The following is a 24,263-nucleotide window of genomic DNA, read 5'->3' as shown; positions in this document are numbered from 1 at the left end:
TTTCCTTTAAGATCCCACAGGTGCCATCTATGTCCCATGGATTTTGCTGCGGATCCGCAGTGGTTTTGACGCTGTGGATTTGCAGCAGTTTCCCATGCGTTTACAGTAACATGTAAACCTATGGAAAACGCAATTCGCAGTGCACATGTTGCGGAAAAAAACATGCGGAAACACTGCGGTTTATATTTTGCAGCATGTCACTTCTTTGTGCAGATTCCGCAGCGGTTTACACCTGCTCCACAATAGGAATCCACAGGTGTAAAACCGCAGGTGGAATCCGCACAAAATCCGCATAAAAACCGCGATAAATCCGCAGGTAAAACGCAGTGCCTTTTACCTGCGGATTTCTGAAATCCGCTGTGGAAAAATCTGCAGCCATCAAAACTACGTGTGCACATAGCCTTTTCCCTGCTTTTGAGAACTATAACTTCCAGCATGTAGAGCAGCTCCTATGGCATGCTGGGAGTATAGTTCACCACAGGAGTGGTGATTTTTTGAGCTAGTGCCATGGAAGAAGAGTGGACATATCTTTTTTTTTCTTAATTCTATTAGAGCTTGCCTCTTAGCTAGTTCCAGGTACAACTCCGGGCTTTCTGTGCTTCTGCTACATGCACTCAGGGTAAAGTTATCAGCAGCTCGTAAATCCTTTCTGTCCCTGCCGCCTCGCTGGGCAGGAGGAAGTGGGCGTCTGATGTCCTGACTCCTGACCCCAGTCTGCAGTAAGTGGCAGGGTCCCAGCAGAACAGAAGAGCAGAGCGCGCCTCTCCCCCTGCCCTGTATCACTGTTTATGTTACCTCATGACAGCTGGTGTTCAGACCATCAGACCGCGGCCATCAACTTCATCCTGTCTAGCATGGCGGCCGCAGTGATTTTAGAAGTGCAGCGCGATCCTGTGCACAAGGCAAGCTGATGCTGCCTGGTGTGGTGGCTGCAGAAAACAGAATGCCGGCTGACAGCGTGAAGGGGGCGACAGATCAAGCGGCCCATTACAGGGACCGGCCCTTCTGGCATTTGCCAGAAATGCCCGATGGCCAGTCCGGCCCTGACGTAAGTCCATCAAGTTCAAACTATACCCATATACAGTATATAACATGTTGATCCAGAGGATGGCAAAAACCCATGGGGCTGATGCTAATTGCTCTGTATTTGGGGAAAAATTCCTTCCCTATTCCACATACGGTAATCAGTCTAGTTTCCTGGATAAATGTCCCATCACAGAATCTAGTGCCCATAACCTGTAATATTATATTTTTCAAAAAGGCATCCAGGCCTCCTCGTTTATAGTGAATCAACCATGACAGAATTACTGCTCTTACAGTAAAGAATCTGCCTCTGTGATTATGATTAAACTTTCCAATAATAGATGATGCCCTCTTGCTGTCTTGGGTGTAAAAAAAAGTTATTAGAAAGATCTCTCTGCCCTCATATATTTCTACCTTGTAATTATGATTGCCCATTTTTTTGGCTGACGCTAAAATCACATTTTTTTTTCTTCCTCTGGCCACTAAGCTTAAAGCGTTTTTTTCCCTACTTTACAAATTATACTCAATGGTCTCAAGTTATGTCAAGAAAAAAAATCCTGCACTCACTTGATGGACTGGGACCACCCATCACGCTCACTACTGCCTCCCCTCCTGCTGTAATATTATCAACATTCGATAACCACTGAGCGGCTGCAGCTTTCACGTTCCATCTGACACAACTTCTTCTGCAGGGACAGAATGTGAAGGTGGCTGTCACGTCTGCCGCTCTCGCACCTGCCGCTTCTCATCCTAACCGCCAATATACTTACCCAGTCTTGCACGCTCCTGCTGCCGCGTCTTCCTCCGGCTCCTGGCATTCTTCTCCGCGCGCGCCCGGTGTTTGTGCGTGTCCTTCTTCCTCCTCGCTTTCGGTCTCTTCACCATCTTCTGGCTCCCGTTGGGTTCGCATGCGCACTTCACCTCCTGGCTACTGCGGCGCACACGCATCTCCACTGGCTGACTCTCGGTCGCTACGTTCCTCCTTCCTGTGATCCTGGTGGCTCCTGACCCAGAAGTTCCTCTGTACTCCTCCTATATATCAGGTAGCCTTTCCTCCTGTTCCTTGCCTGATTGTCAGTTGTGTTTTGCCTTTGAGTCAGGTCCCTTGCTTTCCTGCATTCCTCTGTCTATTTGCCAGTTTATCTTGTATTTTGTCCTCTCCCGTTTCTTGTGCTATTTTATCCCTTCCCCTCTCTGTGAGCCCTGCAGGCCCCATTCGTACGTCTCCGTTTCATCCCTTGTCTGTCTCGTGTCCCCTGCATTTCCTGCTACTCATTTCCCCTCTCCATTTATTAGTTGTCCTATCCCTGAGTCTATGGTTCCTACTATCCGCTTCCTCATCTGCCTTCTCTGTTACTCCTACCTCCTGTCCCCAGGTATCAGCTTCTGTGGCAATAGTCTCCCCTGGGCCTGCCCCTAACGCTCCCTGTATAGGGAGTGGTCCACCAGGCCAGATCACCCTTGGGAGGTTCGTTGTCGCGGTCCTGTGGGTTCATTTTTGGAGTCTTTTCCTCTCCCTAGTCCAGGACCTTACAGTGGCAGCTGAACTACAGTGACAGGTAACACCTCTATACACAGTAACATGGGATCCCATCATTCACAATATGTGATGGTCACAGCTCCCCTCCTCTCCCTTTCTCCACAATGACAAGGCATGTCTAGAGCACTCTCCAATAGAAGTTAATAGATCGGTCTGTCTCTATTGCTGTCTGTTGCGGATGTGAAGCACATCTATGAAGGCTGTTAGCAGAATCTCAGGCAAGATGGCTGCTCCTCTAATCATGTACGGAAAGTGGAAAAAAAATTCTACAATCCAAAAATAAAAACATAGTGAAATGTATTATAGTTTCTAATATCTGGTTTTCATTATTAAAAATATTAGCACTTAGTATTACATTACCGATTACACTGATTTAAACTCTGGCAATCGGTAAATCTCTGCCCATGGTAGTGTTAAAATAAACAAAAAGACACGTGCTCAACTACTAGACCCCGCATACCATCAATAATGCTGCCAGTCTCCTTGTTGACTGGCTGCAGCGGTTTCCTGCTTTCCAAGCCAGAAGGCCACACTAGGGGGCCCGTTTTTCAATTACGGTACTCAGATTACCAAGAGATCTGTAGGGTTTTAAAGATAATAAAACTCACTTTTATGACAAGTTTAGGTTTTGCTGCCATTATTCTTTTGGGGTTGCATGAAATTTTATATCATCATTAAGCCGCAATTTTCGATTGCAATGAATCATACAAGTCATGATCCCTGTGGATCTCAGATCTGAGGTTGTCATTTTCTCTACTTTTTCAGCTGAAATGTTTTGCGTTGTTTTGAAAATTGTTGGGCAATAAAATTGTGTAATAATCGCGACATAAACTGAAGCAAAATCTCATACCTCACAGAACAACCCATCATGAAAATGAATAATAATAATCACAGCTCCGTAATATGAGCTATGGATAAGAACTATGGACCAGGTAACAGCAATTTGTTGATTGTTTCTTAATAGTGTTACTAATTATATTGTGCTTTCTATAGTCTTACAATTAGCTGGAATCGAACAAAGCCAACAATCTAAAGAAGATCTAAATTAAAAATCATTGTAATAATTAGAAATAGAGTAATTCCTTTCGTTCTCTTTCTCTGGCCGTTCTATTCTTTTAATTTTTATGTTTCCTCTCTCCTCCATATGTTTTTTTTATTACTACCCCTCTTGAATTCTTATAGTTGCCCATGAATATTTTATTCCTTTAAAGCCATATCCTGCTGGTGCAAGTGAGAGGTGACCTAGTTCTGGATCCACGCACTGAAAGATTCGGTATTCTTCATAAATGGGCAGCTTCGTAACTCTGGGGACACAATCAGGCAGCTAGTGCTGCTATATTTAACGCTTGAGTCCCGTGAAGGGCACGCTTTGCGTTCTCCGAACTCCTTCTCCTTTTCTGTGGTCACAGAATTTTGCAATATGTATTTAGATTTTTTTCATACATTTTTATTTAACTAGATTACTTAAATGTGTATTCATAGTATTGTTAACAGAAAATGTAAATCTAATAATGTGCTGTCACCAATTTCTCCTGAGTATGCTGACAGTTATGAGATGTGCCTTAGGCTCCAGGTGACAGTCTCCTTAATTGATTATTTGAGCACCTCATACATTGTGAGTGGCAGGAGCTTTGTTATCTGTAATAAATATAATATATATTGTGAGACGATTTGACACGTTTCACAGAACTTTGGAGTTGATGTGATAATAAGCTTGTATTCTGTAAATGTCATTTTTATATTTTGTTATATTTATTAGAATTTAGACTTTTTAATATTTAGTTGTTTTGTATTTTTATATATAAACCTAAAGGGAAAAAAAAGATCCCCAAAATATGTTAGTCTTTGACTTGTCCTCTCGAATTGTTTCGGGAATTGGTTGCTGGCAAATAATATGGTCACCATGTAAGAGTCTTTCCGAAATTCCCGTTAGTCAAGCAAGTTACTAACTTTCTTGAATTCTGAACAGTTTTAAAAAGTTGCAACTACTTTTTTCCTCCTCAAAATAATTACAATTAACCCCTCTGTGACCTTAGACGTACTATCCCGTCGAGGTGCCCTGGGCTTATCTGACCCTGGACGGGATAGTACGTCATAGCCGATCGGCCGCGCTCACGGGGGGAGCGCGGCCGATCGCGGCCGGGTGTCAGCTGCTTATCGCAGCTGACATCCGGCACTATGTGCCAGGAGCGGTCACGGACTGCCCCCGGCACATTAACCCCCGGCACACCGCGATCAAAGATGATCGCGATGTGCCGGCGGTGCAGGGAAGCACCGCGCAGGGAGGGGGCTCCCTGCGGGCTTCCCTGAGCCCCCCGCAGCAACGCGATGTGATCGCGTTGCTGCGAGGGTCTCCTCACCTCCCTCCCTGCTCGAGCCCCGGATCCAAGATGGCCGCGGATCCGGGTCCTGCAGGGAGGGAGGTGGCTTCACAGAGCCTGCTCAGAGCAGGCACTGTGAAGGCTGCAGCGCTGCATGTCAGATCAGTGATCTGACAGAGTGCTGTGCAAACTGTCAGATCACTGATCTGTGATGTCCCCCCCTGGGACAAAGTAAAAAAGTAAAAAAAAATTTTTCCAAATGTGTAAAAAAAAAATAAAAAAAAATATTCCAAAATAATGAAAAAAAAAAAAAAATATTATTCCCATAAATACATTTCTTCATCTAAATAAAAAAAAAAAACCAATAAAAGTACACATATTTAGTATCGCCGCGTCCGTAACGACCCGACCTATAAAACTGTCCCACTAGTTAACCCCTTCAGTAAACACCGTAAGAAAAAAAAAAAAACGAGGCAAAAAACAACGCTTTATTATCATACCGCCGAACAAAAAGTGGAATAACACGCGATCAAAAGGACAGATATAAATAACCATGGTACCGCTGAAAGCGTCATATTGTCCCGCAAAAAAAGAGCCGCCATACAGCATCATCAGCAAAAAAATAAAAAAGTTATAGTCCTGAGAATAAAGCGATGCAAAAATAATTATTTTTTCTGTAAAATAGTTTTTATCGTATAAAAGCACCAAACCATAAAAAAATGATATAAATGAGGTATCGCTGTAATCGTACTGACCCGAAGAATAAAACTGATTTATCAATTTTACCAAACGCGGAACGGTATAAACGCCTCCCCCAATAGAAATTCATGAATAGCTGGCTTTTGGTCATTCTTCCTCACAAAAATCGGAATAAAAAGCGATAAAAAAATGTCACGTGCCCAAAAATGTTTTCAATAAAAACGTCAACTCGTCCCGCAAAAAACAAGACCTCACATGACTCTGTGGACCAAAATATGGAAAAATTATAGCTCTCAAAATGTGGTATTGCAAAAAATATTTTTTGCAATAAAAAGGGTCTTTCAGTGTGTGACGGCTGCCAATCATAAAAATCCGCTAAAAAACTCGCTATAAAAGTAAATCAAACCCCCCTTCATCACCCCCTTAGTTAGGGAAAAATAAAAAAAAATGTATTTATTTCCATTTTCCCATTAGGGTTAGGGTTAGGGCTAGGGTTAGGGCTAGGGTTAGGGCTAGGGCTAGGGTTAGGGCTAGGGTTAGGGCTAGGGCTAGGGTTAGGGTTAGGGTTAGGGCTAGGGTTAGGGCTAGGGTTAGGGTTAGGGCTAGGGTTAGGGCTAGGGTTAGGGCTAGGGTTAGGGCTAGGGTTAGGGTTAGGGCTAGGGTTAGGGCTAGGGCTAGGGTTAGGGTTAGGGTTGGGGCTACAGTTAGGGTTGGGGCTAAAGTTAGGGTTAGGGTTTAGATTACATTTACAGTTGGGAATAGGGTTGGGATTAGGGTTAGGGGTGTGTCAGGGTTAGAGGTGTGGTTAGGGTTACCGTTGGAATTAGGGTTAGGGGTGTGTTTAGATTAGGGTTTCAGTTATAATTGGGGGGTTTCCACTGTTTCGGCACATCAGGGGCTCTCCAAACACGACATGGCGTCCGATCTCAATTCCAGCCAATTCTGCGTTGAAAAAGTAAAACAGTGCTCCTTCCCTTCCGAGCTCTCCTGTGTGCCCAAACAGGGGTTTACCTCAACATATGGGGTATCAGCGTACTCAGGACAAATTGGACAACAACTTTTGTGGACCAATTTCTCCTGTTACCCTTGGGAAAATACAAAACTGGGGGCTAAAAAATAATTTTTGTGGGAAAACAAAAAGATTTTTTATTTTCACGGCTCTGCGTTATAAACTGTAGTGAAACACTTGGGGGTTCAAAGTTCTCACAACACATCTAGATAAGTTCATTGAGGGGTCTAGTTTCCAATATGGGGTCACTTGTGGGGGGTTTCTACTGTTTAGGTACATTAGGGGCTCTGCAAACGCAATGTGACGCCTGCAGACCAATCCATCTAAGTCTGCATTCCAAATGATGCTCCTTCCCTTCCGAGCCCTCCCATGCGCCCAAACGGTGGTTCCCCCCCACATATCGGGTATCAGCGTACTCAGGACAAATTGGACAACAACATTTAGGGTCCAATTTCTCCTGCTAACCTTGGAAAAATACAAAACTGGGGGCTAAAATATAATTTTTGTGGAAAAAAAATATTTTTTATTTGCATGGCTCTGCGTTATAAACTGTAGTGAAATACTTGGGGGTTCAAAGCTCTCACAACACATCAAGATGAGTTCCTTAGGGGGTCTACTTTCCAAAATGGTGTCACTTGTGGGGGGTTTCTACTGTTTAGGTACATTAGGGGCTCTGCAAACGCAATGTGACGCCTGCAGACCATTCCATCTAAGTCTGCATTCCAAATGGCGCTCCTTCCCTTCCGAACCCTCCCATGCGCCCAAACGGTGGTTCCCCCCCACATATGGGGTATCAGCGTACTCAGGACAAATTGGACAACAACTTTTGGGGTCCAATTTCTCCTGTTACCCTAGGGAAAATACAAAACTGGGGGCTAAAAAATAATTTTTGTGGGAAAAAAATTTTGTTTTATTTTTATGGCTCTGCATTATAAACTTCTGTGAAGCCCTTGGTGGGTCAAAGTGCTCACCACACATCCAGATAAGTTCCTTAGGGGGTCTACTTTCCAAAATGGTGTCACTTGTGGGGGGTTTCAATGTTTAGGCACATCAGTGGCTCTCCAAACGCAACATGGCGTCCCATCTCAATTCCTGTCAATTTTGCATTGAAAAGTCAAACGGCGCTCCTTCCCTTCCGAGCTCTCCCATGCGCCCAAACAGTGGTTTACTGCCACATATGGGGTATCAGCGTACTCGGGACAAATTGGACAACAACTTTTGAGGTCCAATTTCTTCTCTTACCCTTGGAAAAATAAAAAATTGGGGGCAAAAATATAATTTTTGTGAAAAAATATGATTTTTAATTTTTACGGTTCTGCATTATAAACTTCTGTGAAGCACTTGGTGGGTCAAAGTGCTCACCACACCTCTAGATAAGTTCCTTAGGGGGTCTACTTTCCAAAATGGTGTCACTTGTGGGGGGTTTCAATGTTTAGGCACATCAGTGGCTCTCCAAACGCAACATGGCGTCCCATCTCAATTTCTGTCAATTTTGCATTGAAAAGTCAAACTGCGCTCCTTCCCTTCCGAGCTCTCCCATGCGCCCAAACAGTGGTTTACTGCCACATATGGGGTATCAGCGTACTCAGGACAAATTGGACAACAACTTTTGAGGTCCAATTTCTTCTCTTACCCTTGGAAAAATAAAAAATTGGGGGCAAAAATATAATTTTTGTGAAAAAATATGATTTTTTATTTTTACGGTTCTGCATTATAAAAGTCTGTGAAGCACTTGGTGGGTCAAAGTGCTCACCACACATCCAGATAAGTTCCTTAGGGGGTCTACTTTCCAAAATGGTGTCACTTGTGGGGGGTTTCAATGTTTAGGCACATCAGTGGCTCTCCAAACGCAACATGGCGTCCCATCTCAATTCCTGTCAATTTTGCATTGAAAAGTCAAATAGCGCTCCTTCCCTTCCGAGCTCTCCCATGCGCCCAAACAGTGGTTTACTGCCACATATGGGGTATCAGCGTACTCAGGACAAATTGGACAACAACTTTTTGGGTCCAATTTCTCCTGTTACCCTTGGTAAAATAAAACAAATTGGAGCTGAAGTAAATTTTTTGTGTAAAAAAGTTAAATGTTCATTTTTATTTAAACATTCCAAAAATTCCTATTAAACACCTGAAGGGTTAATAAACTTCTTGAATGTGGTTTTGAGCACCTTGAGGGGTGCAGTTTTTAGAATGGTGTCACACTTGGGCATTTTCTATCATATAGACCCCTCAAAATGACTTCAAATGAGACGTGGTCCCTAAAAAAAAATGGTGTTGTAAAAATGAGAAATTGCTGGTCAACTTTTAACCCTTATAACTCCCTAACAAAAAAAAAATTGGTTCCAAAATTATGCTGATGTAAAGGAGACATGTGGGAAATGTTACTTATTAAGTATTTTGTGTGACATATCTCTGTGATTTAATTGCATAAAAATTCAAAGTTTGAAAATTGCGAAATTTTCAAAATTTTCGCCAAATTTCCATTTTTTTCACAAATAAACGCAGGTACTATCAAAGAAATTTTACCACTATCATGAAGTACAATATGTCACGAGAAAACAATGTCAGAATCACCAGGATCCGTTGAAGCGTTTCGGAGTTATAACCTCATAAAGGGACAGTGGTCAGAATTGTAAAAATTGGCCTGGTCATTAACGTGCAAACCACCCTTGGGGGTAAAGGGGTTAATATAGAACTAAATGCTTGTATTTACAAAAAAGGCAAGCTGCCAAAAATGTTGAATAAGTCTTTGTTTCAGTTCTACTTCTTTCAGTGTCAGGACTCATCCACACTCATGATTTTCTTGGACGAGTGCTATCAGTGGTATTTGTAACGGTGATAGTCTATGGGGCTGATTTTTTTTTTTCTTTGGACCCAAAAAAAAAATCAGTTATGTCCGATTTTGATCCAACATCGGATCAAAATTGGTAACGCAAGTCTGTGGGTCCGTGAATAAAATTGGATTGCACTTACAGTACAGACCAAAAGTTTGGACACACCTTCTCATTTAAAGATTTTTCTGTATTTTCATGACTATGAAAATTGTACATTCACACTGAAGGCATCAAAACTATGAATTAACACATGTGGAATTATATACTTAATTTCAGTTGTTTCACACTTTTTTTGTTATGTCTTATATTCTAGGTTCTTCAAAGTAGCCACCTTTTGCTTTGATGACTGTTTTGCACACTCTTGGCATTCTCTTGATAAGCTTTAAGAGGTAGTCATCGGGAATGGTTTTCACTTCACAGATGTGCCCTGTCAGGTTTAATAAGTGGGATTTCTTGCCTTATAAATGGTGTTGGACCATCAGTTGTGTTGTGTTGTGCAGAAGTCTGGTGGATACACAGCTGATAGTCCTACTGAATAGACTGTTAGAATTTGTATTATGGCAAGAAAAAAGCAGCTAAGTAAAGAAAAACGAGTGGTCATCATTAGTTTAAGAAATGAAGGTCTGTCAGTCCAAAAATTTGGGAAAACTTTGAAAGTGTCCCCAAGTTTAGTGGCAAAAGCCATCAAGCGCTACAAAGAAACTGACTCACATGAGGACCGCCCCAGGAAAGGAAGACCAAGAGTCACCTCTGCTTCTGAGGATAAGTTTATCCGAGTCACCAGCCTCAGAAATTGCAGGTTAACAGCAGCTCAGATTAGAGACCAGGTCAATGCCACACAGAGTTCTAGCAGCAGACACATCTCTACAACAACTGTTAGCCCATTATCTACCAATGTCCTTTTTTTGGGACGCCTAATCTTTTGCTTCTAGCAACTAAGATTTTATAATTTTTATAATTAGGTCCAATTTTTTGTGTTGTGTTTGTAAAATGAATGTTTTCAAAATAGGAAATCATGTCATTGTCATTTTTAATTGAATATTGAGACGCCCTTTTCTGAAAAATCCATAAAATGAAAATTTCTAATTTGGCAAGTAATGGTTAAAATGAGACTTTGTGCAGCATGCCTTCATGGTAAAATAGCTGCTAGGAAACCACTGCTAAGGACAGGCAACAAGCAGAAGAGACTTGTTTGGGCTAAAGAACACAAGGAATTGACATTAGACCAGTGGAAATCTGTGCTTTGGTCTGATGAGTCCAAATTTGAGATCTTTGGTTCCAACCACCGTGTCTTTGTGCGACGCAGAAAAGGTGAACGGATGGACTCTACATGCTTGGTTCCCACCGTGAAGCATGGAGGAGGAGGTGTGATGGTGTGGGGGTGCTTTGCTGGTGACACTGTTTGGGATTTATTTAAAATTGAAGGCATACTGAACCAGCATGGCTACCACAGCATCTTGCAGCGGCATGCTATTCCATCCAGTTTGCGTTTAGTTGGATCATCATTTATTTTTCAGGACAATGACCCCAAACACCTCCAGGCTGTGTAAGGGCTATTTGACCAAGAAGGAGAGTGATGGGGTGCTATGCCAGATGACCTGGCCTCCACAGTCACCAGACCTGAACCCAATCGAGATGCTTTGGGGTGAGCTGGACCGCAGAGTGAAGGCAAAAGGGCCAACAAGTGCTAAGCATCTCTGGGAACTCCTTCAAGATTGTTGGAAGACCATTCCCGGTGACTACCTCTTGAAGCTCATCAAGAGAATGCCAAGAGTGTGTAAAGCAGTCATCAAAGCAAAAGGTGGCTACTTTTAAGAACCTAGAGTATAAGACATAATTTGTTGTTTCACACTTTTTTGTTAAGTATATAATTCCACATGTGTTAATTCATAGTTTTGATGCCTTCAGTGTGAATGTACAATTTTCATAGTCATGAAAATACAGAAAAATCTTTAAATGAGAAGGTGTGTCCAAACCTTTGGTCTGTACTGTAGATGAAATCCGAGTGTGGCCCGATTTTCACAGACTGACAAAATGGAGAAACCTTTTTTTCGTTCCACTTCTGAGAAAAACTGAAGCCACTGTGATCAGTGTGATCAGAATAATTGGACACTTTTCTCAGAAGTGCAAAATCGGTTGTGCAAACCTATCCATATACTTGTAAGTGTAGTCAGGCAGCTAATATCTTATTATGTTCCTTGACTTTCCATCTAACACCCTGTAACCATGTGTGATCTCTATTTTATTTTAGTTTAATTCTTACCATTTAGAGATATCACAAATGAGACATCGCAAGCTTGTTAGTGACGGATAACAAGTGATAAAAGGATATCAACAAATCTGACTAAGCTGCATTAAATGGAGCAGCAAAAGCAATGATCATTTCTTGTATTTATATAACTTGCCCTTGTGTAGCTGAGATTAATCAGCTTCTGCTAAAGAGGGTTTGTCACCACGTCGAAAGTTGCCGGTTTTGATATCAGTTTTTTATTCCTGCCGATACCCTGAATATTATATATATTTTTTTTAATTTGGCATATGGTTCCATAGATATTTTAGTATTTATTGCTAAAATGTTCTAGTCTTTATCAATGGGCGATTCTCACTGGTTAATTATGCAAAGCATCCTAAAGACACCCAGAGAATCTTGTGAGCACCGCTCCTTAGAAAAGACTATAAAAATTAGCACTAAATAAAAGGGTAAAAAAAAACCGTAATATTCAATAGGGTAATAGGAATAAAATGAAAGCAAAATCATTTCTCTTTGGATCTAGTGAGAGGTCCTTTTTGAATATAATTTCAATATTTGAATAGATAAAACATTTTATTCATTCATACTATGTCTTATCTTTTTCTAATAGTTACTGGAATAAAATGATTGCATGCCATGCTTTCCATATTCTGCATGAAATGGAATCGTGTGATCAGTGTCTGTATGAAATGTGTGTTTTCTCTACATTTTCACTTTTATTGTCCCCTTTAAAAAGTGGTGTAAAATGGTCCAATAAATTGATGATTAAAGCTAGAAATAGAAGAAAATCCTGCAGAAATGTATCAATAATCCATGTATCTTCTTCAGCACCACCAACACTTCTTGGCTCTATTAGAAGCAGAATGACATAAGTGTATGATATATATGGGTCACACTTCTGAGACCTGCATCTATCATACATTTATGGCATGTCCTATAGTATAATACCTCTGTAAGTCTAGTAAGTGCCAGATGGCACACTGTTATAAAGGTTCATTTGAGGAGACAACCCCTCCATTGTAATGAGGCAGACGATGACATCTGTACATCAGGATACTTCAGGCTTTAAAATTTTGACAACCATGACATCTGTATCAGTGCGTGCCCCTCCTGTCTCTGCTTCGGTCGCCAGCGCTCTCTTGTTGCGGGCGATAGATGTAGTTTTCAGTTCTCTAGGACTTCTGGTTTGCTCCCTGTCGTGTGGTCTGCATAGGAATATAAGCTTTTTAAGCTCCTCAAATCGTTCTGTCTACTGCCATAAACAGGTGTGCTTGCTATATTTCCTGTACACATTTCTGTTTTTTGACCTCGGTGTGTTTTTTTTTTTTAATATTTCCAATTTTGTCCCTACAGTCACTTCCTGGTTCCTACCATTCTGTTGCTTCTAGTTTGCTCTTTCAGACATCAGCTCTTTTGAGGAAGCAATCTAGTGGACCCTGTTGTAAGACCAAGAGTTAAAGGGTGAAGGCTGTGGTTCCTCTGGAATCTGACAGATGGAATGGCTTGCGCCAAGTGTCTGTCCGAGGTTGCCTTTTTAAGCCTTAAGTTCCGTATAAAGGAAAATTTAAAGTTTTCTTATGTAATTGACATAGTAACATAGTTAGCAAGGCCGAAAAAAGACATTTGTCCATCCAGTTCAGCCTATATTCCATCAGAATAAATCCCCAGATCTACGTCCTTCTAAAGTACCTAATAACTCTAAGATAAAATATTGTTACACTCCAGGAAGACATCCAGGCCTCTCTTGAACCCCTCAACTGAGCTCGTCATCACCACCTCCTCAGGCAAGGAATTCCTGATTCTCAGTGCCCTAACAGTAAAGAATCCTCTTCTATGTTGGTGGGAAAACCTTCTCTCCTCCAGACGCAAAGAATGCCCCCTTGTGACCATCACCTTCCTTGGTATAAACAGATCCTCAGAGATATTTGTATTGTCCCCTTATATACTTATACATGGTTATTAGATCGCCCCTCAGTCGTCTTTTTTTTCTAGACTAAATAATCCTAATTTTGCTAATCTCTCTGGGTATTGTGGTTCCCACATCCCTTTTATTAATTTTGCTACCCTCCTTTGTACTCGCTCTAGTTCCATTATATCCCTCCTGAGCGCCGGTGCCCAAAACTGTACACAGTACTCCATGTGCAGACTAACCAGGGATTTGTACAGAGGCAGTATGATGCTCTCATCATGTGTATCCTGACCTCTTTTAATGCACCCCATGATCCTGTTTGCCTTGGCAGCTGCTGCCTAGCACTGTCTGCTCCAGGTAAGTTTATCATTAATCAAATTAATGGGCACTTCGAAGAAAAACAAAACCTGACTATAAATACCGATGTTACTTTTTATTGAAGTCATATATAAGCTTATAACCTTTTCCTTAGCTGGACAATGCAGTGACCTGTGATGGACTGCACCAGTATTTAACGTGACACTTGTCTGGCCGACAGTTATCCCTTCTGTGGTCTCCAACCTTTCTTACCTTGAGAGCTACATTCAGCTCTGATAGATGGTTGTGAGCCACTTTCAACAGGCCACTGCCCACGTACACCATAGTAACACACAGAGACACAGTCCCCCACAAATGCCTAAGCTTCCCCACAGAAAGCACATTGAAACCTTGTGCCCTCCTCCCTTAAAAGGCAGTATACTGCCATGAAAGAAAAAATGTAGATTCCAACTTATGATTAAATTGTAAAAAGGTTTATTCAACATTAAAAATTCCATGATGGACAACTGGACAGCAGGGAGACATATGACGACATGTTATGAACACAAGTGACGTTCTTTCTCAAGGGTTTGTTTTCCACGCCAGAGCATTATTTCACACATTCTGGACTTCATACGGTGAGCTGGCTCATTCCCTACAATTTAGTATACTTAGATTCAGGGATCCCCACTTTACTCCCTTTTGGTATTCTTGATTACAGCCCCCCTTCTAACTGGCTGTATCCTCCTCTCCCCACCAGTACACATGCATACAGATCTTCTCTTCTGTGGAGTACTACTCACATAAGTCACTATCTGAAGATCTTCTCTTCATAGTTGTTTGCTAAACTTGGTGCTAACTCACCAAGCTGGCAAGCCACTTGAAGCCAAATGTGGCTCCCAAACCCTAGGTTGCAGATGCCTACCTTAATACCTATGAACATTTCCCCATGCTATTCTGTACAACTGTAGGGAGATGAGCAAATGTGAGATTTCCACAGTTTGAGGCTTAATAAATAGAGTTGAGTGAACCCGAACTGTAAAAGTGTCCGGTGCTGAATTCCGAACACGGACGTCTCGTGAAAGTCTGTTTTACAGTTTGGAAGGGAGAGTGAGATTTTCCAGCTTCAAAGTTCAGTTTATTTAAAACTGAGTTCGGGTACAGTTCTGGTTCTAAACCAAACTTTGGACTAAATTTCGGTCGAGTACCAGAACCAAAACTTCCACAGGTCTGCCCAACCCTACTAATAAAGTGTCGGCAAACAGGCACTGTCATCTGCTGGTCAAATGCTGTAAAGACAAGAGAAAGTAACAAGAACTGCATCAGCAGGAACTGTAGGAAGAAGTACATGGTTTCTGAGGGGAAGAAATTGGAGAATACAACAGGTCAGCTGACAGCTATGATGCAGTTATTAATTGCAAAAGGCCCTGGAGGGCAGAAAAGGGGAGGAGTCAGTGCATGGACCTATAGCAGGATGGACGTGCGGTGCAGTGGAGTGACCAGGACCGAGTAACCAGATACGAGTGAAAAAATGAGTAACCCAATCCGAGTGAAGAACCGAGTAACCAGATCCTGAGCCGAGACCAGAACCGGAAATGACAGACCAGAGCTGGGAGACCTGAGCTAATTGCGCAGAGCCAGAATTCAAGAAGACGATAAGGCCGCAGAAGAGGGACATTCGTGTGAACTGTAATTTCTGGTGTAGACGTACGATACATGAGGACTAGAGCCGTGCTTCAGGGGACTATGGTGGCTAGGGCAAAGGGTGTGCAAAGTAACTGATAAGAGATTTGCGGCCTAATGGCGTAGCATCATAGACTCCCATTAGGGCCTATATGATTTGTATTGGCTTAGAGACAGAGAGTGAGACGACAATGACCGGGCCAATTAGTATTGTGACGCACGTCTGGTTGAGGTATTAGGCCCAAAACACCCCTGACAATTATAGTCGTTCACTTGTAACAACAGAACAATAGTATGTAAATAGAATTGTATTAATACCCAGTATAACTGAATTGCTGTATTCTTGTTGTATAATTTACTGTATTTCCATTGTCTGCTTTAGGCCAGAAGTAACACTACCGTTGAATACGGACGAGTGCTATGTGATAAAAAAATTGGACCAGTATTCATCTATGGGGCAGCTCACATGCCATATTTTTTCTCGGCTGCTCACACCCATATAAGCCTGTGGGTGTTAATGAGACAAGGCACATCACTCAGATATCATCCAAGTGATGTGCGATATACGCTGACCCTGGCAATGGAAATGGAGAAATTCATTCCTCCGCCTCCTCTGCAGCTGTGCTCCGAACCTCTCTGTGCGAGAGGCTTGGAGCACGGACGCATCACATTCGGCTTCTGCGCGCAGCAGAGCAGGAGCCGAGGGTCATTAGCTTATCACATCGGATGCCATATGCTAGTGTGACTCCGGCCTTACCCTTAGATATTGTGCCTTAGACTCCGCATATATATGTGCTAATTGAATAAATATCTGTTGGTTAAGTTACTACAGAATCCTTATCTTCTGCGCTGTTGCATCTTACCTGTTACACAACCCTTAAGGCTACGGCCCCTCAGTGCCACCATATTACATCATAATCATCCACTCATTAGCTTACGCAGGTGAACATGGCTTTGCAGTATGTGGCAGGCACAATTGGACCATAACGTAGAAATAAGTGTTCCATAATATGTTCACATAAGACCTCCACCAATGTAGAAGTGTTCTCCCTCCTGTTTCACCCGTTAATGTTTCCCAGGGTTATTGTCACGGGGCTACCACGACAGAGAGGTTCCAGAGAATCTCAGCGCTCTGGGCCTCATTCACACATGATGAACAGAAGCTCGTCTCCTGAATTCTGACCTGGCTGTCTTGTGCCATCAGGGCAGGAGTTAAACCTTGTTGCTGAAGTTGCTGAGAGCTTGGTCTCTCAGCTGAATTGGTTTTTGTAATCTCCTCTCCTATATAGACTCAGCTTTGACTACAACTGTTGTCAGTGATCAGTTCTGCTGCCTGGCTTGAAGTGGGAAGGAGCATGGTGTTTGGAGCTTGGAGGTTTATCTACAGAGATTGATGTCTGCTGTTTTGGTTGCATGTTAAACCTGTTTTCCTTCCTAGTTTTTTCCCCCCTCTTCCCTTCTGTGTTTCCTCTGTGGCTGTGTGAGCATTTGGGGGAGTTTGAGATTTTAGTTACCTTGTCTGTATACCCTGTTTACTTGTCATATTAATACACTAGTGCAGTCCTCCTCCCTGGGGGGGGAGATGGGGCCACTGATAGGGCCTGCACATGAGACAGGGATATGCTGGCGGCTCAGGCCTCCTAACCATTATAGGTACCCCTGAGATAAGGGAAAGCCAGGGCCCCTTTATAGTGGCATGGTCAGGTGCGGGTCCCAGTACGCCGTCCTGCCCCTTTATCGCCATAAACGGCGTGACAGTTATACTGCACATCACGGTAACATACTGTATATTATTAGATGAAGATGAGGGAGACAAAATGGACATCTCCTGGAACACATTTCCAAGATTTGTTTTCACCTTTTTGCCAAATGTCACTTTTCTGTCCTTCTATATATACATACATACAAAACACCAGGCAGGGAGGATTATTTAGATGAGTCATATTCCATTACACAATTCTCTTGTCCCTTTTAAAACTTTTCCTATAAATTTCATTGATTGGTGAACACATTTCAGTGGGCATCACTGCACAGATATGGACATGACATCCACCATACATTCGCTAAATGTTAGTTCGCGAGTGAATGAGCTTCTATCCCTTTATTAACAATTTGACCAGAAGCAACTCTCATACAGTCCCCAACTAAAGAGAAAAATAAAATGCACTCTCATAGCAATCAATATGGTTTGCATTTAAGAGCAAGATTGGAAAGAGAAGAGATTCTTGGGAATGGAGTAAATGCAAAAGTGATCAATTCTGAATAATTTACTGCATTTTCCACCATCACATTGATTGTAATTGATCATGTACAGTCAGGTTAATGCTCTGTAATACAGCAGTAGTAGCATAATAATGAGATCTGTGTGTATTGCCCATATGATGACTCGGTGGTTAGCCTTGCAGCGCTGGGTTCAAATCCCACCAAGAACAGCATCTACAAGGGGTTTTCATGTTCTTCCCGTGTTTGGAGTGTAGGAGGAAAGCGGAGCAACCTTGAGGAAGCCCACACAAAGATATACAGAGTTTAGATTGTGAGCCCCAATGGGGACAGTGATGATGATGTCTGTGAAGCTCTGTGGAATTAATGGTGCAAATATAAGTGAGTAAAATAAATAAAATAAAATGATGAGGTTTGGTGTACATTATCATAGGAACGACTGATCCATGGTAGTACTGCTGCTCCCCAGTATAAGAAAATGCTTAGAATACTGTTTGTATTGTTAAATTCTAACATACAGGAATATTTAGGATTCCTAGCAGAATGGCATATCAATACTGGCAGAACACTGGTGTGGAAAGGAGAGTTTAGCCTCCAGGGAAATAAGCGGGTTTCTTGGTAACAATACTGTATTGAGTGCAATCCCAAGAGTAATTCAGCTCCTGGCTAAAAAAAAGGTAATGACTGGATGTGGATTGTAGTAATATCTTATTGCTGGGGAGAATGAAACGTATGTATGAAAAAAAGTGTTAAATACTTTTTCTCAGACAGAATCAGTCTATAATAAGCCCCGGATAAGGCGTATAGCAGCTCTATTCATGTCTATTTGCTTCTGTTTACATGAAGCTACCATTCAGCGGTATCTGCGGATGGACGAATGGTCTTTTGTACAATCCTTTCGCCCTTTAAAGCTTCATTTTAGCTGGTGGTGGCACATCCCCTTGAATGAGATGATGGGCTGCAGACTATATCTTTTCTGTCCTTCTGATAACTTGGCCTATGCATGTGTTACATGTGGGGTTTGCTGGTTTTGTTTTGTAATTGCTGCAGATTTCACCCTATGCATTTCATGAAATCTAAAAAAAAATGATTTAAAAAATGATCGACATGCTGCAGATTAAAAAAATCTACATTGATTTGAATAGGGGGTGGATGTACAGCACCCGACAGCTGCCTCTGTACAGAAGGAGCTGTGCTGTTCGGCTCAGCAACTGAGCACTTCTGGGGGCTGCCATCACTGAGAACAGCTGATTGATGGGAGTGCCATATGTCGCACCAATCAGACATTGGTGACCTATCCTATCAATGAAAAAGTCATGGAGAACCCCTTTACATGTTGATTCCCAACATTAAAAATTATCACTCATGCAAAGGATAGATGTGAACCTTCATATAGGTGGAGAGATCGAACTGCTGGGATACCCATTGATCCCGGGAACAATCTTTGGAAATTCACGTGTGGTACTGCTCTACTCAATGTCTGTGAGACTACAGAAAAGGCTGAATACATTTATTGTAAATAAATGGATGACAGTAGTGTATTAATCACGTGTTACTGTGGTTTGCTGTTTTACAGGTATCCGGTCATGGGACACAGATCTCATTGAATGCAACTTAGATCAAGAATTAAAGCTTTTTGTATCCCGTCACTCAGCGAGATTCTCCCCAGAAGTTAGAGGTGAGTGGTATTATAAGCCCAGCATTTTTTTTTTTTTTTGCATTATAAAGGATTTGACTCAGTTTTCTTGTGCTAGTTTGAGTAAAAACAGGACAAAACTGCAAACTGTGACCAAGGCCTGGGCATCTGGTCACAATCTATGCCCTTGGCCTGGGACAACTCATAAAGTCCTATGGCTTCCAGTACCATCTCTATGCTGATGACACTCAGATCTACCTCTCTGGCCCAGATGTCACCTCTCTGCTCTCCAGAATCCCGGAGTGTCTATCAGCCCTATCCTTCTTTTTCTCCTCTCGCTTCCTCAAACTCAATGTGGACAAATCTGAACTAATTATTTTTCCTCCATCTCGCATACCTACCTGATCTATCTATCACAATAAATTAATTCATACTTTCAGGTACGGACTGGGGCTGAAATTCAGCACTGGCATTTGAATTCACCCAGGCCCATGTTGTACTTGTCCCCATGAACCAGATGGGATATATTACTAATATTACCCTAGATGGAGGGAAGGAAGATTTTCTACAAGACCAATATTTCTACTGATACCGGTGACTGCTGGGGTCAGTGACGGAGCCAGCAACTTTGTGATTCGTCAGAACTCTTAACAGTATGGGTGTCTTGAGAACACCGTTTCTGTTAACAATATAGCAGACATGGCGGCCCATGACCTGACAGGCCCTTCTGGCATTTGCCAGAATTGCCAGATGGCCAGTCTGGCCCTGCATACTTTCCCTTGTCCCGGTAATCCGCTGCCTCGGAGTAACCCTTGACTCTGCCCTGTCCTTTAAACCGCACATCCAAGTTCTTGCCACCTCCTGTCGCCTCAAGCTCAAAAATATTTCCAGAATCCGTCCTTTCCTCAACCCTCACTCTACCAAAATGCTCGTGCATGCCCTAATCATCTCCCACCTCGACTACTGCAACATCCTCCTCTGTGGCCTACCTTCTAACACTCTCGCACCCCTCCAGTCCGTCCTTAACTCTGCTGCCTGACTAATTAATCTCTCTCCTCGCTACACTCCTGCTTCCCCTTTTTGCAAATCCCTTCACTGGCCCCCAATTTTCCAGCGTATCCAGTTTAAACTACTAACACTGACCTACAAAGCCATCCATACCCTTTCTCCTTCATATATTTCTGAACTAATCTCTCAATATCTTCCCTTTCCCTCACGTAATCTCCGGTCCTCCCAAGACCTCCTCCTTTCCTCCACGCTTATTCACTCCTCACCCAATCGCCTCCAAGACTTCTCTCGAATATCACCCATCATATTGAATTCTGTGCCCCAACATGTCCGGTTATCCACCACATTTGGATCCTTCAAATGGAACCTGAAAACCCATCTCTTCAAAGAAGCTAACAACCTGTAATGACCACACGGCCACCTCAACACCATCGGAGCTACCGCAACCCCCGACCAACTGTCTCCTTCCCCACAATCCTGTAGAATGTAAGCCCGCAAGGGCAGGGTCCTCGCCCCTCTGTATCAGTCTGTAATTGTTATTTTTGTTTACTGAAAGTGATATTTGTATTTTGATATAACCCCTTCTAATGTACAGCACCATGGAATTAATGGTGCTATATAAATAAATAAATAATAATAATAATAATAGCAATGTGGCTTATGTTCTCACCAGAGGCCTGAAGACTGTGTCTGACAGATTCTAGATATAGAAGCGTAATTCTATTGTCAAAAGCCAACTGAAATTAAAAATTTGATAAATTCTCTTTAATTGCATGTTGAACTGGACACAGGATGTAATTGTAAATCAGAATAAGGCACTCCTATCTTCGTGGTGATCCAAGTAGCAACTTGGCAATGACAACCACACAACCACAAAATTGCCTCACGGAATGTATATGACGTTTCGCTCATATGGACCTTCCTCAGATGTACAGGGTATGAAATAACATAACTATATATATATATATATATATATATATATATACATATACATATACATATATATATATATATATATATATATATATATATATAAAAATAGAGATATCTCTCTCTGTATATATATATATATATATATATATATACACACATATATATATCTACATATATATATATATATACATATACAGTATCTATATATATATATATATATATATATATATATACACACACACACACACATATATATGTGTATATATATATCTATATATATATATATAGATAGATATCGATAGATAGATACATACATAGTCCAAGCATTATCAATGCATATATGTTGCATAAAATTCAAAATAAAAATGTAGAAATAACATAGATGTGCATACATATTGAAATATACAGTATATAATCAGAAACAGGAAATTGTGGAACCATGGAGAAGTAGTAAAAACTGGACAAAACAGCAGAAGTTAATCTTACCATAAATTCTGTAGAGAGACAGACATAAAGGAAGAGTATATAGCGCTGTAGCGTAGCGGGACCCCACTAAGTAAGGGCGCCAGTAGGAAGCAGGCAACGAATGCTGAGAGACGCGACATATTTAAGAGGACAGGGAGAATCACTTCCGGGTGTAACGTGAGGATCACGCGGCTGATGTGGAGGCAGGGGGCAGAGAAGCTGGCACTGTCCAGTTGCAATGATGGTGATAAGCTGTGCACATAAAATATTAATTGGACCATCTCCCTGTTTTGGTGGAAAAAGAATGTTTGTCGTAATAATTTGGTATGGAAATCTTCATCAGTTCACACTAATTTATCTCTCAACTTAGGTGAATTTCGAATGCATGATAAACAAGGTTGTTAGAACTCTCGAATTCACAGGTAACCTTTCTGTAGGACACCCCAGTATCGTCTACTCCTTTTGTGTATCCGATATATAAGAGGGTGTACAGTATGCATTGATATTATGTATGAACATATTATGTATGAACATATATATATATATATATATATATATATATATATATATATATGTTCATACATAATATCAATGCATACTGTACACCCTCTTATATATCGGATATCGGATATATATATATATACACACTATGATTCCAAAGTTTAGGGTCACCCAGACAATTTTGTGTTTTCCATGAAAGCTCATACTTTTATTAATTAAATGAGTTGCCAAATGATTTTAAAATCTAGTCCAGACATTGGCAAGGTTCGAAAAGAATATTTTTATTTGAAATTATAATTTTCTTCTTCAAACTTTGCTTTCGTGAAAGAATGCTCCCTTTGCAGCAATTACAGCATTGCAGACCTTTGGCATTCTAGCAGTCAATTTGCTGAGGTAATCTGGAGAAATTTCATCCCATGCTTCCAGAACCCCTCGCACAAGTTGGTTTGGCTTGATGGGCACTTTTTGCGTACCATACGGTCAAGCTGCTCCCACAACAGCTCAATGGGGTTGAGATATGGTGACTGTGCTGGCCACTCCATTACAGATAGAATACCAGCTGCCTGCTTCTACCCTAAATAGTTCTTGCATAATTTGGAGATGTGCTTTGGGTCATTGTCCTGTTGTAGGATGAAATTGGCTCCAATCAAGCGCTGTCCACAGGGTATGGCGTTGTAAAATGGAGTGATAGCCTTCCTTTTTCGAAATCCATTTTACGTTGTACAAATCTCCCACTTTACCAGCACCAAAGCAACACCAGACCATAACATTACCTCCGCCATGCTTGACAGATGGTGTCAGGCACTCTTCCAGCATCTTTTCAGTTGTTCTGTGTCTCACAAATGTTCTTCTGTGTGATCCAAACACCTCAAACTTGGATTTGTCTGTCCATAACACTTTTTTCAATCTTCCTCTGTCCAATGTCTGTGTTCTTTTGCCCATATTAATCTTTTCCCTTTATTAGCCAGTCTCAGATATGGCTTTTTCTTTGCCACTCTGCCCTGAAGGCCAGCATCCCGGAGTCGCCTCTTCACTGTAGACGTTGACACTGGCGTTTTGTGTGTGCTATTTAATGAAGCTGCCAGTTGAGGACCTGTGAGGCATCGATTTCTCAAACTACAGACTCTAATGTGCTTGCCTTGTTGCTCAGTTGTGCAGCGGGGCCTCCCACTTCTCTTTCTACTCTGGTTAGAGCCTGTTTGTGCTCTCCTCTGAAGGGAGTAGTACACATCTTTGTAAGAAATCTTCAGTTTCTTGGTAATTTCTCACATGGAATAGCCTTCATTTCTAAGAACAAGAATAGACTGTCGAGTTTCACATGAAAGTTCTTTTTTTCTGGCCATTTTGAGAGTGTAATGGAACCAACAAATGTAATGCTCCAGATTCTCAACTAGCTCAAAGGAAGGTCAGGTTTATAGGTTCTCCAATCAGCCAAACTGTTTTCAGCTGTGCTAACTTACTTGCACAAGGGTTTAAGGGTATTCTAACCATCCATTCTTACACAGTTGGCAAACACAAAGTACCATAAGAACACTGGAGTGATGGTTGTTGGAAATGGGCCTCTATAGACCTATGAAGATATTACATTACAAACCAGACGTTTGCAGCTAGAATAGTCATTTACCACATTAACAATATATAGAGTGTATTTCTGAATCCTTTAATGTTAGCTTCATTGGAAAAAAACTATGTTTTTCTTTAAAAAAATAAGGAAATTTCTAAGTGACCCTAAACTTTGGAACAGTAGTGTAAATACAGTATATATCTCTGCAACATCATACATATTCTGTGACTCATTTTTGTTTAAATAAATCATCACTATCTTTCATCCACTACGAGACCCAAGTTCCTTGTTTTCTGCATACATGATGTAATTGTGTCTGCTGCAGAGCAGTATAATACTTTTTTTTGCCTCTACCTTGCGGAGATATTTACAA

At 41.6% G+C, this 24,263-nt stretch overlaps 1 protein-coding gene across 1 annotated transcript in view; it reads left to right on the top strand.

Annotated features, from left to right (window-relative positions):
* The window catches only part of MAP1B (microtubule associated protein 1B), a 172,597-nt gene that overhangs the window by 40,330 nt on the left and 108,004 nt on the right, over positions 1–24,263 (top strand). Inside the window, exon 2 of the mRNA XM_069750631.1 lies at positions 19,360–19,461. Coding sequence (XP_069606732.1) covers positions 19,360–19,461 — 102 coding nt within the window. The remainder of the gene's footprint in view (positions 1–19,359; positions 19,462–24,263) is intronic.

The sequence above is a fragment of the Ranitomeya imitator genome, chromosome 1 (assembly GCF_032444005.1).
Source record: "Ranitomeya imitator isolate aRanImi1 chromosome 1, aRanImi1.pri, whole genome shotgun sequence".
In the NCBI taxonomy this organism is placed as follows: Eukaryota; Metazoa; Chordata; class Amphibia; order Anura; family Dendrobatidae; genus Ranitomeya; species Ranitomeya imitator.
This window is presented reverse-complemented; position numbering and strand designations above follow the sequence as displayed.